Source organism: Crinia signifera, chromosome 1 (genome assembly GCF_055691185.1).
Source record: "Crinia signifera chromosome 1, ASM5569118v1, whole genome shotgun sequence".
Classification (NCBI taxonomy): Eukaryota; Metazoa; Chordata; class Amphibia; order Anura; family Myobatrachidae; genus Crinia; species Crinia signifera.
In genome coordinates, this window is record NC_139217.1 from 460,299,965 (window position 1) to 460,320,196 (window position 20,232).

At 44.8% G+C, this 20,232-nt stretch overlaps 1 protein-coding gene across 13 annotated transcripts in view; it reads left to right on the top strand.

Moving 5' to 3' along the window:
- NEDD4L (NEDD4 like E3 ubiquitin protein ligase) overlaps positions 1-20,232 on the top strand; it is a 314,038-nt gene that overhangs the window by 159,708 nt on the left and 134,098 nt on the right. For 4 of the 13 annotated variants that reach the window (XM_083155253.1, XM_083155254.1, XM_083155255.1 and 1 more), the window contains exons 4-5: positions 4,554-4,592; positions 7,337-7,390. In XM_083155253.1, coding sequence (XP_083011379.1) covers positions 4,554-4,592; positions 7,337-7,390 — 93 coding nt within the window. Of the gene's footprint in view, positions 1-1,230; positions 1,298-4,553; positions 4,593-7,336; positions 7,391-17,696; positions 19,022-20,232 lie in introns of those variants that run through there. The other 9 variants (XM_083155247.1, XM_083155245.1, XM_083155250.1 and 6 more) reach the window with 6 other exon arrangements.

The following is a 20,232-nucleotide window of genomic DNA, read 5'->3' on the forward strand; positions in this document are numbered from 1 at the left end:
AGTATGTATCAAGTATATACTATATATGGGATGCGGTCAAAATACCGACAACCATTGACCGACGGTCAAAATCCCGACAAGGTCAAAATCCCGACATTTAAAATCCCGACAAGGTCAAAATACAGACATACAGAATGTAGACAGGTGAAAAAGTCAACATGACTTTCGGTTGACATGGGTTTTTTCACTGTTTTTTGACCCGACAGGCGGTATTTCATGCCCTACCTTCCACTAGGGCATGGTGGGAGAATAAAATAGTGTGCCCGAAGCATCACGAGCGATGCGAGGGGCTGCGGTTGACTTCCAACTGTGACCATGTCGACTGTGTCGACAATCGGGTAAAAAAACTGTGAAAAACCCATGTCGACCTCATGACCTGTCGACTGAAAGTAATGTTGATTTATTCACCTGTCTACATTCTATATGTCGGTATTTTGACCTTGTCGGGATTTTAAATGTCGGGATTTTGACCATGTCGGGATTTTGACCGTCTGTCAATAGCAGTTGGGATTTTGACCGTCGGGATTTCATACCGAATCCCTATATATGATAGGTTGAAGGTTGCTGTTGCCAACTTTTCACCACCTGTCCACTCTCTTTGGATCACCAGGGTTGAATACTACATGTTTTTAATGGAGAGATTTTGAAAAGGAGCAGCTGAATGCTTTAAAATGTTACTTACTGTAAGTTTGAAGATAAACAAGCTCTTCCATGCCGGGTTGCTGCTGTGACACAGTAAATCCCTCTCACACTGTCGCTGCCAAGATTTTTTTATTTCTTTTAACGGTATGATTACATGTTTCTGGTTTAGTTTGTTATCTTTTATAGTGTTATTATTTGCATTACCGTTTACATTTTACAAGCTTGTATACACTACATACATGGCAATAAACGTGTGTTGAAATGTTATCGCTTCCCCCATGATGGGGCTGTCATGTAGTTATATAAACAAGTAACTTTTTTTTTTCCTTTTTTTTTTTTCAAATCCCTTACAATACACAGGTATCATTGTTCCTATACAATACACCTGTGTCAGAGAGAGTGTTTACATTCTCTCTGTATAGCAGCTGACCAAGGGGTTGGCGTAAGGTGCAGAGAGTAGCTAAACTAGTTTTCATAACACAAGCAGCGCTGCTATTGGGTAACACGTTCATTGTGTACTCTAATAAAGCGTAGTCACATAGACGTCTCGCTAGCTGCCTGGGGAGTACAAAGGTGTCTGGGAATATTGCTGCTTTTTCTTGCGGAACCTCTGGAAATACTTTTGGCTGGAGAGTCGTTCTCTTACTACCCAAAGGTCTGTGGCAATTGTGAAAGTACTGTGTTTGGGGTGGGATTGTTGGGCGGGTGGTATCTAGTGGATAATGAATTACGTAGTAGATAATGACATTCATATTCAAAGCTCTGTTTGACTGCGTTGTTTTTTTGTTTGTTTTTTTTTGTTCCTATTTTTATATTCTATTTAGATATATTTTCTATATATTATATATCATTCTATTTTATGGTTGAGGAAGTGCAGTATGTTCTCCAATGTACAATGTGTAAGAATGTCCCTGTTTTTATTCAGTGGGTCAGACGTGGTAAGCCAGGAAAAGTGATAATGTGGGGAGAGATAAAGTACTTAGGGGCTGGTTGGCTAGTACTTTATCTCTTTCCTCTTTACCACTTCCCTAGCTTTGTACATCTGGACCACTTTTTCCCAGGGGTGTGTACCGTAGGTTAGGTTACTGTAGGTCACCCAGCTGGTGCACAGGTGCATTCCTTACTCATTGACACATTGTAAAAAATCCACAGGTGGAGCTAATTATTTCACTTGTGAATCTGTAAGGAGACCTACAAAACATGCACTGTTTGGGGTCCCGAGGACCGAATTGGAGAACCTGTTTACTAGTCAATATATGAAATGATATGCACGATAACCACCATCATTAACAATATTTTTGTGTATATTGACTGTTGTGTACGCACTATGTCGTTAACGATGTGCGCTCCTGCGGGTCATAAGTAATGTCCTCCGTCACCTGTACATGCAGGATGACAGAGGATATCACCGTTGATAGTTTGCAGCGGAATGCAGTGATCACCTTGTGACCTCACAAATGACTTTGCAGTGTCCCAAGCGACTGCGCTGTGCTGAACAGAGAAAACACGACAAACGGCTGTTTCATATGTATAATATGTATATATAGGACTAGATGAGAATAACCTGGAAACAAAACCATAGTAATAAAAAACAACAACGATCTGAATTGTATAAATTGCCCGTATGTCTGGGACACGACTGTTCCTGTACTGTGTTCTAGGCTGGAGACTGGCGCCTTTTTTCGGAATGTGCTAGATCTTTAAGATACTATTTGTTTTCAAAACATCTGCACTGAAAAAGAAATAATTTGGGTTTTCAATGAGTATATTGATCTTCACCGGATCGGTGCTGTTTTTGTGCAAACAGATCACATTCCCACTTTGTTCTATATACAAACATCTAGTGGTGTTTACTATACAGTGCGGCAGGGGGATCTTGTAAGTTTGGCGATTGCAGTGTGTTAAAGGTGTAATCGTTAGTGCAGAGCATCCCTTCTCCTCCGTCCCCGGCTGCAGGTCATCGCTTATAAACAGCTGGTAGAATAGAATATTCCGCTTTTAAATATGAAAACAACCCCGACCGGTACTAATGTGTAATGTTTTTGTTTAAAAATGGATTGGCATGAAAGTCCCATTGATTTTATTTGGCATTAACCTTATATTTCACTGGAACTCTGTGTTGGGTAACACCTATTGTTGATAAATATTTATAAAACACTTTTTATTGTATGAATTAGGCGTTATTGGTAATGGTTGACAGATTTGTTTTCTTTGTTTTGCGCATTTCTGCGAATCCAAAAAGATACTGCTAGGTTAATTGGCTCACAAGAAAATTAACCCTAGAATGTCTGTGTGTGCATGTACATGTGGTTGGGAATATAGATTGTAAGCTCCACTGGGGCAGGGACTGATGTGAAAGTTCAAATATTCTGTGTACAGCGCTGCGGAATATGTGTGCGCTATATAAGAAACTGTTATAAATAAATAATTTGCATGCGCCGGGTGGGGGGTGCCGGGCACTCCGGCGCTCAGCTGCTCCGGTCGCTCCACGAGGGGACCGCCGCGACGTTCAACGGGAGGGGGCGGGTGTGATGCGGCTAGGGCCGCGGAGTAACTTTCAAAATTTGGCAAGTATGAGTTAAGGTGGCATGTTTGGTGTTGTGGTTAGGCACACCAATGATGTCTTTGTTTAGAATCCCACCTCGGACTTATGTGGCGCTTGTACTGTATATTTACCCGTGTGTTCATGGGCTTCCGTCAGGTTCTCTGGTTTCCTTCCACAATCCAAAAAAATACTTGTAGGTTAATTGGCTCACAGCAAAGAGTTAACCAAAGACTAACAAAGAATATTTGAATACTTGACCACGACTTATATAAATGCCTGAAATATTGTCTGTAAAGCTCTTTGGAATATTTGTGCGCTACACCGATCTACTATGTGGTGGCTCCCTCCGAGTCAAACAGCAGGAGCGGGGTGGGGGGGGGGGGGTGGAGATGCAACTGCATCATCGTGGCCCCACCCTCGCTTTACAATTCAAATATTACAGGCATTGTAAAACAGAGGACGAGGCTACAATGATGCAATTTAGCGCAAATTGCCACATTGCCCTGCCCGGTTTTGTTCAGTGAGAGGGGGTGAGCGGTGGGTGACAGTTGCATACAGGAGAGTCTCCCACTATTCCAGGTGGCCAGGAGTGCCACCTGGACATTCCGTGACAATAGGCGTGCATGGTGTGTGTTATATGAATAACTGTTAATAAAGTTTTGGACGGTCTGATGTAGGGCCACTTATTACACATCTTTAAGTAGTGTTGCCCTGGGACATCGCTGCCCCCCACCATGCCAATGCTTTACTGCCACTTGGTGAATGCAGCATCTAATATGCACTATATTGTTACTGTACGTCAGGGAAGGATATCCGGGGATCCGCCTCCTGTGCTCCAATGTATCCTCTGTTACTTGAAGTTATTTTTATTTACTACTGTTGATTACTGGAAGCTTCTACATTTTTGAAGCCGTAAATACACTAATTAAAAACCTGCCCTAATCGTGCCTGCTTATTTATATAAACCACCCGATTGGCTGTTGGCACATTAGCCTTTGGCTCAGTCCTGGACCCTCTTTATCGCAGTGATTCATGCATTAAATTGTCACCGTTTTCTCAGAAGGGTGATTCCAGCATTGTCATTGATATGCTCTCAAGACCTCTCTCCTGTACAGGACCCAAATGATCTGTTGGCTATCTATAGATCTCTATTTTTAGGCCCGAATTACTCTCCGATCTCCCTAGTCACCAATACACTCGCATACCCCGAGGTCAATGCCAGGATCGCGTTACAGAGCCTCCACCTTTTCGCCGCCGTCACCTGATCTTTGTGAAAGTAGAGAAGAGTCGTGTTAAGAATGTACAAAATCTTGTCATGATTACGTCTTAATAACCGTCACCTTTTTTTTTTTTCCTTCCCCCCCAGACGCTGAACCCAAAATGGAATGAAGAGTTTTTTTTCAGAGTAAGTATGCCTTTGTTCTTTATTGCCGGCCGCTTGGAATACTTTCGTCGTCTTGCCCAGTGTACAGTTCGTGTAGAAAGATTCAGGCGAGGGTGAGAAGAGAGTGAAGGGGACAGATATTTATTTTCCGCTGTGTTTTGTCCATTAAATCTTTTTTTAGAACTTCAATTGGTTTAGCAGACAAGCTTAATCTGCCTTCTGCAAAGCACATGGATAAGAGGCGAGTGTAGGGCAGGATAAAGCTCTATCCAGGGGCGAGCCCCGGATTGGGGAAATGGTCACGTATCTGCCGCAGTGCCAATCTCCGCATGTAGGGGATTGTTAAATGTACGCATGCTATAGTACACATGCTGCGGCATTAACAGATGGGATTGTGGGCTTCTAGACAAAAAATGTGTCTGGTGTCATGCCACAAACTCGTGGCTGACTTAACCGTATTGTAGGCCTTTGGCAAAGCAATGTACTGCGGTCCCTGCACTGCCATTCATGGGAACCAATTAAAAAATAATCATAACCCTGCATGCTTCCATGCAGTGAATGACTATCATCAGCACTCTGATTGGTGCATAGCTCCAGCCAGTCACCAATCAGCAGTCACTGTATGGATGCAGGCTTCTAGGCAGTTGGAGGATTCTGCCTGGCCTTGCTGAGTGTGTGGCCACCACCTGCCCAGAAATGTTAGCCCCTTGGCAGTGGTCAATTGTGCTGATATGTTAAAATGCAAGTTCCCCCACAATTGTTTAGGTCGACAGCATAAGGTTGACATTGACCAAAAGTCACCATTGAGAAAGGTTGAGACAAGTAAAAAATGAACATGGCTATAGTCGACCTATAACAGGGTTGACATGATTTTTTCCCCCCATTTTCTTGGTCTTTTTCCATACTTAACATCCACATGAACTCCAATTGGGAACAGTAAAGCACGGCGAGCGAATCGCTACAATAATTGGAGGTGAGGTGTCGACGCTGACCCTAAAAATGTATAAATAATGTTGACATGGTGTGTGTTGACCTTTTGTGAGTGCTGAGCTTCTGTCAATTTCGACCTACTGCATGTCGACGGTTTGGTGTCGACCTAGTTTTAAGAAACCTATTTTCAGGATTGGGAAGTTCTCCGGCTTCTTTATGTCTAATTCTACATTTATTTTACGGGAATCTTGTTTGTCGTGTGAGTGTTTTTATAGCGCATGTGATTAAGTTCTCCAGGCCTAATAAAAAGTGTCACCCTTCCGTTCTGTGCTACGAACACGAACGGTGTCCTTGGTCTGACTATCCTGACACCCCCCCATCCAGTAACAAGTAGCCTTTAATTCTCCTATAAAATCTCTGCCACGTGACGTGTGCTCCAGTACTGCACATTCCACAGCGCGCGTCTTCCCACTCTGTCCGTGCGCCGGAGAAATCCATACCTCCCAACTTTTGAAGTTCGGAGGTCGGGACGTTCGCGCGCGCTCCTGAAAAGGGGGTGCGGCCTTGAGAAAAGGGGGCGTGGCCTCGCGGGGTGACGCGAACTCCGGCCACGCCCCGTTTTCGTCGCTCGTCGGTGCTGAATAGACGCCATGCGCACAGCGTCTATTCTTGGCAAGCTGGGGGGGGCTCCCAACAGTTCCCCCCCCACCGCGGGACAATGGCGGCCCCGGACGGGACGCGGGAACGTCCCCGAATATCGGGGCGTTCCCGCGGTAAGCGTGACAGTTGGGAGGTATGGAAATCAGCCACAGAATCCATGAGCGGTATTGTTGATACACTTGCTAAGATTGGAGTTCTATTGAAGATGCGATGTTGCCCCTAGCAACCGATCAGATGCTACTATTTATTTAGCACCTTCTAGAAAATAATAGATAGAATCTGATTGGTTGCTATAGGCAACATTCCATCTTTAGTAGAACTCCCACCTTAGTAAATTTGCCCCCCCCTGGGTTTGGATCACAGATAGTGTCGAGGTCAAAGTGCACTAGCTCGACATTAATAAAATGTCGACACCAGAGCACGTGCACCCCCAATTTGTGTAGCGCCTACCCTCACATTGCTCACCATGTTTTGGGCCTAGTGCGTCACTGTGCTACCCCACCATTTGGCATGGCCATTAGCCACCTATGACTCATAGTCATCAATGGGTTTACCATTGATGGGAGAGAACCAGATGGTTTCCTTCCATTGAAGGCCTATCATAACCGAATATTCTTTATACATTCAGCATAGCTCCGCCCTGGACACCCATGGAGCCCCACCCCCATCCTCTTTTTGTTAGTGATGGTATATCACCAACAATGACCATTTACAGTATCACCATGGTGACCATCCATAGAAGCCGCAGAGATGGCCGTTCCTATCGGCACACAATTCCCAATCGAAATCCATGTGGATCGTAACGTGGATGTATGAAAAGTTCCCCCTTCAAAAATGCTGAAAAACTCATGTCAACCTTTTCTGGTGTCGGCCATTGCCATGTCAAACTTTTGCTTGTGACAACCTTGTGCGTGTCGAAATTTTGGTATCCACCTAGCCCAGGGATGGAGAACCTTGACACTCCAGCTGTTGTTGAACTACACATCCCAGCGTACCCTGCAACAGTTTTAGCCTAGCTAAATAGAAAAACTGTAGCAGAGCATGCTGGGATATTTAGTTCAACAACTGCTGGGGCGCCAAATGTGCGTTGTTACTGGTACGCCGTATTAATGAACCATAGGTGGTGAATTTCCATTGGGACTTGTGTTTAATATCTGTCTGGTTTCCTTCCTCAGGTCCTCCCGACCAGTCACCGGTTGCTGTTCGAAGTGTTTGATGAGAATCGATTGGTAAGTGTAAGCAGCAATAACCGATGTGATGAGCCGTTGGCCATGTCAGTGTAACGTCTGTGTCTTACTTGTGATGTCATCGTTGTGACGCACGTACTATGCTACTGGCAGGATCGTCCAGGTATTTTTTGGAGGTGGGTTTTGTGCCCTGTGAAATCTTGGTTGGCGTTTATATGATGTAACACTAAGTGTATGGATATATTCTGATCTTTGCGGTATAGTAAAGTGATATAATAAGTATTGGGATTATGTTTATGCAGTCACACATTCGAATGCTTCTCCGGATTCACCAATTACACCATCAATTTGTACTAAACGAATGGTTTTTCTTTCCGATTTATTTTGGTTGCTTATTGGCTTTGGGGTTCATATGGAATGGGATCATTGGATCAACCCCATGCTGGTCGACAGTCATTAGGTAGACACCGTTAAGTCGACATACTGAAAGGTCGGCAGGTGTCTAGGTCGACAGACAAACGTTCAACATTGGGTTTTTCACTGTTTTTGTCCTGAATTTCGACAGTTGACATGGACACAGTTTTAAGTGCTAATATAGGAAAAAGAGGGGAACGGTAAACCTGGCTTAGCGCCTCCGTTGCGTGGACACCAAGTGAATCTATAATGTAATACTTTCTTTTGCTGGGGATCTGATGTTGTAAAGTTTTCGGTTCTCGCTATTGGGTCCTCAGGATTTCAATGTTCAGCATATGTGGATAAAACAGGTGAGAAAAAAACAGCAATGTGTATATCTGCAACAGCAATGTGTTTATCTGCAACAGCAATGTGTATATCTGCAACAGCAATGTGTATATCTGCAACAGCAATGTGTATATCTGCCGGTTGTCCTCACTTTGCGATATAGTTCGTGAGCTAAAAGTGCGTACCTAACTTACACAATATAGGGTAAGGTTACACATATAACGGTTTATTTTAAGGTAGTAGAACCTTAAACGAAACCATTATATGTGTACACAAAACCCACTTCTTCCGACTAGCCTATTCCTCCTCCCCCTAACCTCTTTAGCTCCTCCTATCCGTTCCTACTTATCCTATTGTTTTTCGTTCGCCCACCCACCTCCTTCTAGTCTAACTCTTATGAGTAGGGCCCTCCTTCCTCACGTACTCACCCTACCTCTTTACCTCACCTGTGCTCCTGTCCTGTTCTTCCCTTCCCTTCCTCTACTTCATCTTCAGTCTCCTCGACGATTGCGACACCTACTTCAGAACTGATGCTAATTTTAGTTCTACCAGCTATACCCCTATTTATGCTGTATTTTATCAACACACCCTGTACGTTACCTTGTAATTTGTTTTTATGTTTCCTATGTACGGCGCTGCGGACACTTTGTGGCGCCTTATAAATAAACAAACTACTACTACTAGCGGCCTCAGCAATTGTTTCCAAAGTGACGATCACAATGACTCCTAAAATGCCGTCTACAGTGTCATTTATTATTTCTTAATGTACGTTACTGCTGGCTGGTATGTGCTACTGTACAATGCAAGGTTTCTGTGAGCTGATCACTTAACCACCAGGCTTCTGATACTGGGGATACTTCCGGATGGATCGGAGGTTATCTCCTGCAGCTGTCATCTGCTTAGTGCTATAATGTAGAGATAAGGGGCAGTGTGGCAGCAGATAATCTATATGTAGACATTCTCCTTCCCCATATAAGGCAATGCTGGGAACCTAGGCCCAGCCTGTTCTGCAGGTAGACTGCAGCTGTTTTCCAACTGGATGCAAACGGGTTGGGATCATTTGGTCTACAGCATGATGGTCGACAGTCATTAGGTCGACACCATTAGGTCCACATGGGTCTAGGTCGTCATGGGAAAAGGTCGACATGGTTCTATGTCGTAAGGTCATTAGTTCGACAAGTCGTTAGGTCAAAATGTCATTAGTTCGACAGGTTGTTAGGTCCACAGGTCATTAGTTCGACGTTATGGTGTCCATGTTGACTGTGTCGACATTTGGGACAAAAAAGGGGAAAAACCCCATGTCGAGCTTTTGACCTTACCCATGTTGACCAAATGCATGTGTTGACCTAATGACCCTATTGAACTAACCCCATGTTGACCTTCCTCTTGTCGACCCTATGACCCATGCTCCAATGATATATCTATACTGCACAAGTAACGCAATGGTCTGTAGTGTAAAAAAAATGGTGGGACTGCGTCTGGCTTCACAGCTTGGCTAGGGAGGGCTAGGGTTAGGCTGTGGGGAGGGACGGTTAGGGTTAGGCTGCAGGGAGGGCTAGGGTTGGGCTGTGGGAACTAGGGAGTGTTATGCTAACTGCAGGAAGGGAGGCGGGATTAGGCTTTGGGGAGGGGTGGTTAGGGTTAGGCTGTGGGGAGGGACGGTTAGGGTTAGACTGCAGGAAGGGAGGTGGGATTAGGCTGTGGGGAGGGATGGTTAGGGTTAGACTGCAGGAAGGGAGGTGGGATTAGGCTGTGGGGAGGGATGGTTAGGGTTAGACTGCAGGAAGGGAGGTGGGATTAGGCTGTGGGATTAGGCTGTGGGGAGGGATGGTTAGGGTTAGACTGCAGGAAGGGAGGCGGGATTAGGCTGTGGGGAGGGACGGTTAGGGTTAGGCTCTGGGTGGGGGACGGTTAGGTTTAGACTGCAGGAAGGGAGGTGGGATTAGGCTGTGGGGAGGGATGGTTAGGGTTAGACTGCAGGAAGGGAGGCGGGATTAGGCTGTGGGGAGGGACGGTTAGGCTGCAGGAAGGGAGGCGGGATTAGGCGGTGGGGAGGGATGGTTAGGGTTAGACTTCAGGAAGGGAGGCGGGATTAGACTGTGGGGACGGATGGTTAGTGACGCGGGGCGTGACGCACATTGCTATCGCCCCTACACACGACGCAATGTTTTGTAGGGTTGTTTTCTAAGAGATCTACTGATATCCCTTGGAAAATGGGCTGAAATCACCCCATGTGTAGGCCCCATTAGGCTGCAGGAAGGCGGGGTGGTAATTATTTACACGGCCAAACCAACCTAGTTTTTCAACGCCATTGACCGTAGGGCACCGATAACTAATTTTTTTTATTTGTTTTTCTATTTAACGTGATTTGTATTTGTTTAAGAGCAGATAGGTGTGAAGGAGAACTGGAAGCTCGATTTGATTAAATGTCCTTTTAAAAGAAAGTATTTTTTTTCCTATTAGCCTTAGAACCAGGTTTACACCGATAATCCACATAAACCTGTAACAGCTGACTTAAAAACAAGACTTCTGCGGAGCGTGGAACTTGCACCTGTGCCCCTGGCTGGGCAGCCAGTAAGCGGCTGATACCAGTGGCGTGTTTGTTATTGGCGCTGGATCTAGCTAGAACAATGAGGGATTGTAGTGAACCTTGGCACTTGTCTTGTAAACTAAACCTAGCTAACATTTCTGCTGGAACTCCGAGACGTGTTCCCACCGAACATTTTGAAAGTTTAAAAAAAGAGTAAAAGTGTAAAGGGAATGCTGGATTAACATGCTATGGTTCTGTAGGGAGCAGGTCTCTAATTTGGTAGTGATATAGTTCACAGGGATGCCAATTAACGGGGCATTGTTTCAGTCAAAGGATTCAGGATTGAATAATGCTCAATGCTGGCATCCCTAATTTAAATAAAAAACACTCATGCCCGCCCAACCGACTGCCCCGCTCAATTACTTGCATATTCAGTCGGTCTGGTGGGTGGTGGGGTGCGGGGCAGGTGGTGTGGGTGTGCCACACAGAGTGGGCAGGCGGTCGGCAGACATGTGCGGGGGTACGACCTGTGCAGTGTGACCTCCGACACCAGCTATATGTTGGGTCGGGAACAGCCGGGCCATGTCTGAGTGAGTGCCGAGATGCTATTCGGCATTAGACTGGGTATGCGCAGTCTAATCCCAAAATCCCGGGATTGGAAACTTCAGTCCCAGGACTGAAATCCTGGCGATTTTGTTGCCCAGGATTCCTTGATGCTGGGATTGGCCACCCTACTCACAGGCAATGTCTTGGTCGACGTGCTCTATGTCGACACAAGCAAAATGTTGACATTGAATCGATCAACATGAGTTTTTAAAAAAAAAAATTAAAAGTGAACCAGGATGACCTTTTGATTGGGTCAAACTTTTGACCATGGGGTGTTGATCTAGACATGGTCTATCAGCCATTCGGATACCTTTTCATTTAGTGACCATTGAAGAGAATAAATATAGTCATGACTATAGGTATGGGAAAAGGTCGACATCCATTAGGTTGACATGGTCGAAAGGTTGACAAAAGCAATAGATCGACATGAAAAAAGGTCGACATGCATTTTCATGTTTCTTGGTGTTTGTGTCGACATAAGCCAACATGGACACTATATGTGAAAGAAAAAAACTCATGTTGACCTTTTCATGTCAACCTTTTCACATGCCTATTGCATGTGTCGACCTTTTGACTTTCGACCAGTAGTGGTCGACCTGCTGACTGTTGACATAATTAAATTTACCCTTAAAAATCCAGATCTCTTATTTTGACCGTTTCTCCTCCACCGTTCAGTTATCTATACAGTTATCGGGTCAATCAGATGACCGGTGCGATCACTGTACCTGGCAGTGCCAGTTCTGACCCCGGAGATGTCACCTGCGCAGATTGCAGGACATTTGTCTGGATGATGCTACATTGGGGCTGGGCTGTAATGCTGCAATGGTGCCGCCTACAGGGCCAAGACTGCCTTTTATGTACGAAGACATGACCATTGTCTGCGCATTGGCCAAACGTAGACTGGTAGTAAGACATCAGGGACATTGTAACTGCAAACGTGTTCACAGCCTCAATCAGTGACATTCCACAGAGATGGTAGCAACATGACTTCATTTGAATTATTTATTTATTAACAGTTTCTTATATAGCGCACACAGATTCCGCAGCGCTTTACAGAGCATAGTTATAATCAAAAACACATAACAAATTACAGTACAAGACAGTTTCGGACAAGTACATGGTTAATATGGATAGGTGCACCAGGGGACAGGACACTGAGGCAATTATCAGGGTGGCAAAGGTTTATATATTCTAAGAAAGGCACATAAGGAGAGAGGGCCCTGCCCGTGAGAGCTTACATTCTAAAGGGGAGGGTTAGACAGACTGGGGTGACACAGAAGGCGAAGAAGTGAGCTTAGACAGGTTAGGTTGAGAGATTGTCAGGTTTTATGCAGGAGGGTGGGAATTACCCACGACACCCCAAAAATGGTCCCTTCCCATCAGTCCTTTGTGAATAAATCACATATGGGACATTCAGGGCACGTGCACCCTGCAACTCATGCGCTTGATTAGTGGCAAATAATCTCCCCATTGTGTACAACATTGACGTCTCTATCTCTTGCTCATTGATTCTACATATTACTCATTTGCTTTACATAAAATATTCAATCCATTTCAATTCCCTGTCACAAGGGTTCATTTTTTTGCCAGAAGTGAATTACCTTAATGGTAGGTCTTTGCTGTGTCATAGAATACCCGTAGGAAACCTGTGCAAACATGGAAGAGTACATACAGACTCTAAACACATGCAGCCTTGGTTAAACTCTGGCCCAATGGCGCCATATCTGTAAGGGAGCTATACTTGGTTGCATGTATTGCAGTTCCGGTCTTTGCAAATCGAAGTTACCTGGATTTATGATGTGACTTGGGAATCATTTTTTTGTAAGTATTTGCTGTAGGAGAGTAGTGCTTCTCTATCTTGTATCACTTTGACTGCAGAAGCGGTTGCTGGATTCGTACAAACCGGCGATTACAGAAAAACTGCTGCTCTCTGCTTTGCCTTTTTTATATTTTTTAAATGTATTTATTATTTTGTGTAACAAATATATAGAGGTTTTTTTTTTACCTTGATGCTTCAGAGATAAAAATCAGATCCCTTAAGGCTGGGGAGTGTATGTATGTATGTATGTATGTATGTATGTATGTATGTATGTATGTATGTATGTATGTATGTATGTATAGAGTTGTGTTCATTCCAGCACCCTGCACCATTCGAAACCTGTGCAGTTCCTCTTCCCTGCCCTGGGGTGTGTCTCTCTGGTGTATCTCTCTCTGCTTTATCTCTGGTCTGTATCCCAGTGCTCAGATTCAGACCAGTGTGTGAGAAGCCAAGAACAGACAGTGACACCCCAGGCAGGGAAGAGGAACTGCATGGGTTTTGAAAGATTCAGGGTGATAGAATGAACACGTGTATGTTTGTATGTATGAGACGGTCAAAAGACTGATCCCGGCATCCCGATATGGAGAATCTTGACAGGGGCTCAGTTAGGAATTTAACCCTCTCCCCCTAGTGATTGCAGCCGCCTAACCCTAAAGCTCCGTACACATGGAGCAATATGATTGCTGAGCAATATTGTCTTACAATTATTCAGCAATAAATTGCTCAGCAATCATATTGTGCTCAGTGTCCCGTTTTTCATCGGCAGACCAGAGATGGTCGCTGATGAAAAGGAGAGACTGCCGGGGGAAGCCGCTGGACCAGCGACCATTGTAGAGCTGGTCGTGGGAGCGCTATCCCAGAAGTAGTCAGCCCGTATGCAAGGATACAGTTGCTCAGTGACCATATCCCCCTCGATTCTTGCTAGAAACGCACTGTTTGTACAGGGCTTAACCCTCTCCCTATCAGCCTAATCCTAACCCCTCAATATTGTAAGTGCCTGCCTAAACCCAACCCCCATCTTCCCCATTATGACCCTAACCCACCACGACCTACTTACATTCGGGATGTCCGCTGTCGGAATTCTGAATCAAAGTCCTGGTGTTCTGATGGCAGTGGCATACCTCCCAACGGTCTCTATTTCCACAGGACATTCATGATTTTTTAAAACTGTCCCGGGTCCTGCTTTGGGCCGGTAGTGTCCCGTGGTGGAGGGGGGGAGGGGGGGGGGGGCGGCATTTGGAAGTCCCCCTGTTACAGCAGTGAATGGACATTGTGCATATTTATTCACAGGAGACAGACGGGGCATGGCCAGGACCTCTCAGATCGCTGACCATGCCCCCCTGACTACAAAATGGGGGCATGGCTTTGAATCACACCCCCTTTATACGAGACCAATCTTCAAAAGCTTGAAACGACTTTTATTGCTTGTAATTTACGTTGCCGCATTCATGGAATGAATATATGAATATATATATATATATATATATATATATATATATATATATATATATATATATATATATATATAAACATTATATATATATATATAAACATATATATATATATATATATATATATATATATATATATATATATAAACATGTTTGTTTGCCAGTGTCCTGTAGCAGTCTGGATGATTACTCGTGTACCATCAGATCATGGGATGTTCCAGAAAAAGTCTGTTTTAAGGATCCATGTTACATCATATTTGTGATTCATTTTTTATTTGTCTGAACCGCTGATGAAGTCTTTCTCAAGACGAAACGTGTTGGGTTTTGAAACTTCGTTCTGAACAGAGAAATTCAGATGTGAATCATGGAATTTTATTACAAATATCTGATTTTTATTATTATTAGTTGTCCATTTTTATTATCTACAATTGTACACTTCGCTTCAGTCTAAAACTGGCGGTGGATAATCTGAGCGCTCTGTATACTCTCTCTCTCTCTCTCTCTCTCTCTCTCTCTCTCTCTCTCTCTCTCTCTCTCGAATCAACAATTTAGCATTTCAATAACATTTATTTAAAACACATAAATGGAGCATTTGTAGATTTGGATTCTTTGGAACCGCATGGAAATAACCAGACGCGTTTCGTCTCCGAAGAGACTTCCTCAGGGGTAACTCTGACCCGTATAAACAGTATACAGCACAATCTGTGTGCCGTAACTGAAACTGACAGCCGGGTATTTCCGGAAGTATCCAATGTGCATGTGTGGTGACGCGCCGTGCGTTCAATGGACGCATCCATGCGTTCCACATATATCCCGGAGTGCTCAGATCTGTGCGCACAGATGCTAGCAGTGAAGTGAATCCTTTATCTGTAAAGTAATAACCAGTTTCAGTTACGGCACACAGATTGTGCTGTATACTGTTTATACGGGTCAGAATTAGATCACTATATGGACGGCCCCCTCGCCTAAGTAACAATATATGCTGTTATATGCCGCTCTCCCTACACGTATTGGATCGATTAACTCCTCCCATCTCGGACCGGATATGACTGTCCCTGTCATAGCGGGTATAAGTAAGGTGAGCCCCGCTCTAGCCCTCACACTTCAGAAAAGGTGTTGGAGGACTCACATGCGTCTACGCTATTCTGGTATGTTACACTTTGATTGATCTGCCAATTTAGCACTGTTGATATGTTCTGGTTGATATGCTCTCTGTTCTCGTCTCCCACTAACGGGAGATTTTGTAGAGGTAGCCGCTATCTACTATTGGAAGCGCTTTCAGGGTCAAACCCCCACGTGTGTGTGTATATGTATATATATATATATATACATGCAGGGTGACGGGCGGCACTCTCGGTCCTTCAATAGCGTGAGATGTCTGGAAAGAAAGTCTCACAGCCAAGTGTAGATACAACGTTTCGATATTTAATCGTCTTCAGGTACCTGAAGACGATTAAATATCGAAACGTTGTATCTACACTTGGCTGTGAGACTTTCTTTCCAGACATCTCACGCTATTGAAGGACCGAGAGTGCCGCCCGTCACCCTGCATGTATCAATCCCCCTGGGGAAGGCACCCGGCAACATAACACCATACATTGGAGTACTTGAGTGCCGAGCAAACCGTCTACATATATATATATATATATATATATATATATATATATATATATATATATATATATATATATATATATATAATGTAGATCCAGACTGCGCACAGCCACAAGCTTCAGAAAATAGGAGTGCGTCCTTGGGTCAGGATGTAGTGCAGCTCTCTCCAAATAAAGCCAGACCTTAGCTTTAATTGTCCCAATCACATGTAGAAAGAAATTGGAGAAAAAGCGCAGATATAAGCAAAGTGTAAAACAAATTTTACTAAAAGTGCAGGCTCACATACATCATAGATAACAGCAAACAGCTTGCCACAGTGATATCCAACACGGTGCACCAACGACTTGAATAGCCGGGACCAGCCTTTTCGCCGCCGCCAGGGCCTCCGTGGTCAGGAACTCCAAAAGCACAGCGTTGTCAGTTTAGGCCACGCCCAACCGGTTTCGTCATCTGGGGACTTTGTCAGGGGGTGTGACGAAGTCCCCAGATGACGAAACCGGTTGGGCGTGGCCTAAACTGACAACGCTGTGCTTTTGGAGTTCCTGACCACGGAGGCCCTGGCGGCGGCGAAAAGGCTGGTCCCGGCTATTCAAGTCGTTGGTGCACCGTGTTGGATATCACTGTGGCAAGCTGTTTGCTGTTATCTATGATGTATGTGAGCCTGCACTTTTAGTAAAATTTGTTTTACACTTTGCTCATATCTGCGCTTTTTCTCCAATTTCTTTCTACATATATATATATATATATATATATATATATATATATATATATATATATATATATATATATATATATATATATATATGTATATGTGTGTTATATATAAAAACTTACAATATACTGTAGATTGTAAGCTTGCAGCAGGGCCCTCCTACCTCCAAGTCTGTCTTTCTGTTACCAAGTTTGTTCTATCACTGTCCACAATTGAAAAGTGCAAGGGAATCTGCTGCGCGATATAAGAAAATGTAAATAAATATTAAATAATATACTATGTTTATAAAAAGTAACAGGATTAAGATAAAAAGAAGTCCTCTAAGCCATCACCCTCTGAGCAGGGTAACCTGTTCCTAGGATGGAAAACAGATCCTTCCCTACTGTGTTCTTCAACTCTGTAGTGTTTTATTCACGACAAGTTTATCTGCCGGGGAACTGAGCTCTTGATCATATATAGAAAGGGTTTTGGGCTTGCTGCAGATGGTAATTCGCGGAGGTTATTGTTGCTATAAAGTGCGCCTGTGTTTTCTCACTTATTTCTTTTTTTTCCACTTTCCCTTTTTTCCTGCCAAGAGGAAAGTGCCCAGCGATGTGGTTTAGATTTACAGCAGCTACGAATGTATTTGCTGCCTTAGTCAACTGTGAAAGCTCCCTTTCTGATGCTGCTTCTCTCTGATGGAAAAGTAGCAGCTGGGAAGGTGCTGTTTCAGACTCTCCATGTTGGACACACAAGGGGAAAAAAAAACTAAATGAAAACTTTTTGCAGAAGGGGGTGGGGGGGTGGACCGAGTCACATGACTCCAGCCACCCTACCCTCTGTCACAGTGTTCAGAAGCACTGGCTGCTCTCATCCAATCATGCCTGGAATGCCATTTGCCACTCAGGCTATTTCTGCTATCTGTCGCTATCAGTACAGCAGTGCTAACCGTTTGGCAGATGGGACACTTTTTCTTGAAGTTTATGTTTATGATTTTTAACTCCTGGCAGATCCCGCGACCTCGTTCCCTTTCCTTTTTTTTCCTGCCCGTTGTTAAACCATGGCCCACAGGCTGCGGTTTCATTTTGGCTCGGGGCGAAGCAACACGGCCCCTGAGTCGGACGTCCTGGAGCAGGAGAGAGAAGATGACTTCTTCATGGCATTCCATACTCTGCCACGCAGAAACGGCACACACTTGTTCTCCGGACATTGCGGTGACCAAGATCTCCAAGAAGAGGCTGCACTGAAGCGAAGCACTTCCATGTTTATTCCGCAGCTGCTGCAGAACATGGACGCACGCCCGACAAGAAGTTCCTCCATGCAGATCTCTCTCCAGCGCAAAGGCGCCGGCGACTGTGCCGACGAGTGCGAGGGTGCAGAGTTTTCCGAAGAGGTGCTTCCTTGCGGATTCGACGACTTCGACGAGAGCTACATTTCGGCTGTGAGGAAGAATTCCTCCACTGTATGTAGTCCGCAAGACACGCCTGGTAATTCTCCGCCACAGATGCACGAACCTAGAAGGCAAAGAGTTAACGGGTCAACGTCCTTCCATCCAAGGTTTTCGGGATGTCGCGTTACAGAGCAAAATGGGAATGTTAACTGCATGACAGATGAGGAGGAAGAGGACGGTGTACCTACCTGCAGCAGGAGCGTTGGTGGCATGAGGATAAACAGGCAGACTCTCAGCCCCGACATCCGGCAGGTGAGGTTGCTGCCGCCATGCTATGAAGGGCAAAATGGCTCTAGCCCCGAGCCAAGGCGCTGGTCCCTACAGCATCTTCCAGACACGTCGGAGAGTCCTGGAAAAAGGTGCTTCGTATTTCAACTTCAGCAATCTCAAACCACCAACTGTAACCAGGGAGAAGAGTATAATTTTGGATTTACTGGCACAAAGGGAGACCGGCTGGTTCGATATCCCCGCCTTAGACTAGAACGGAGTACGTCCTACCCGCTGCAGCCACGATCGGAGACCATCAGCCCCGTGGAGAACGGATGGAGTACGGACGGCAGGTCTTGCAGTAACGACTTCACAGACGATTGTCAGAATTATTCCAGAGATCGACCCTTGCAGGGACAAGGGTGCTCCTTTAAAATTAGGCAGGAGCAAAATGGGAGGCAGCCGCATTTTAGGATTCGCGTTACCCGTGGGAGCGAAGAGCAGAATAGCGACCAAGGGCAAAATAACGCAGGAAATTTGGGATCGGCATCCAGAAACGGCACGGTGAGTACAAGTCATTCTGTCATTTATTTCAAAATACAATGCAATATCACTTACTATTTTTCACCCCGTCCTTCTAAAATGGGGAGGGGGGGGGGGGGCATGGTGGGTATTTTGGGGTTTTGCACTGTCATTATTAATATTGTATTTGCCATTACACAAAAGTATTGACATATGTTGGGCAGCATGGACGGTGTAATGGTTAGCATTACTGCCTCACAGCGCTGAGGTCATGGGTTCGATCCCCACCATGTGTTATATATACAGGGCAGCATGGATGGTGTAATAGTTAGCATTACTGCCTCACAGTGCTGAGGCCATGGGTTCGATCCCCACCATGTGTTATATATACGGGGCAGTACGGATGGCGTAATGGTTAGCATTACTGCCTCACAGTGCTGAGGTCATGGGTTCGATCCCCACCATGTGTTATATATATGGCGCAGTACGGATGGTGTAATGGTTAGCATTGCTGCCTCACAGCGCAGAGGTCATGGGTTCTATCCCCACCATGTGTTATATATACAGGGCAGCATGGATGGTGTAATGGTTACATTACTGCCTCACAGCACTGAGGTCATGGGTTCTATCCCCACCATGGCTCTAACTGTGCAGAAATATTCTCCCCGTGCTTGCGTGGGTTTCCTCCGGGTACTCCGATTGCATCCCATAATCCAAAAATATACTGGTAGGTTAATTGGCTTCCAACAAAATTAACCCTAGAATGTCTGTGTGTGCGTGTTCATGTGGTAGGGAATATAGATTGTAAGCTCCACTGGGGCAGAGACTGATGTTCAAATATTCTCTGTACAGCGCTGCGGAATATGTGTGCGCTATATAAGTAACCGGTAATAAATAATAAATGTTCAGAACATGGTCCGTTAATTAAAGAATTAATTAAAGAAACCACTGTAGGAGTTAAAATATTAATAAGCTGGTCCTCACAGTGGGTCAGTTTCACATTTTTCTTGTTTTGCAGTACCTTTATTTACTTAGGTACCAGAGAGGAAATCGTTGATATCCCTCTGGGTGTTAATTCTCTTTTTCTACTATATTGATTCATATTCTCTTCATTCTCCTTTTTTATAACATTAGTAAAGCATACTTGCCGACTTTTTAAGACGCCTCTCCGGGAGAAGCTCGGAGAGAACAAACGGATCTTCAGGTCAGGGGGCGGGGACGGGGCTGATGACCCCACCCCCAATCCAGGCAAA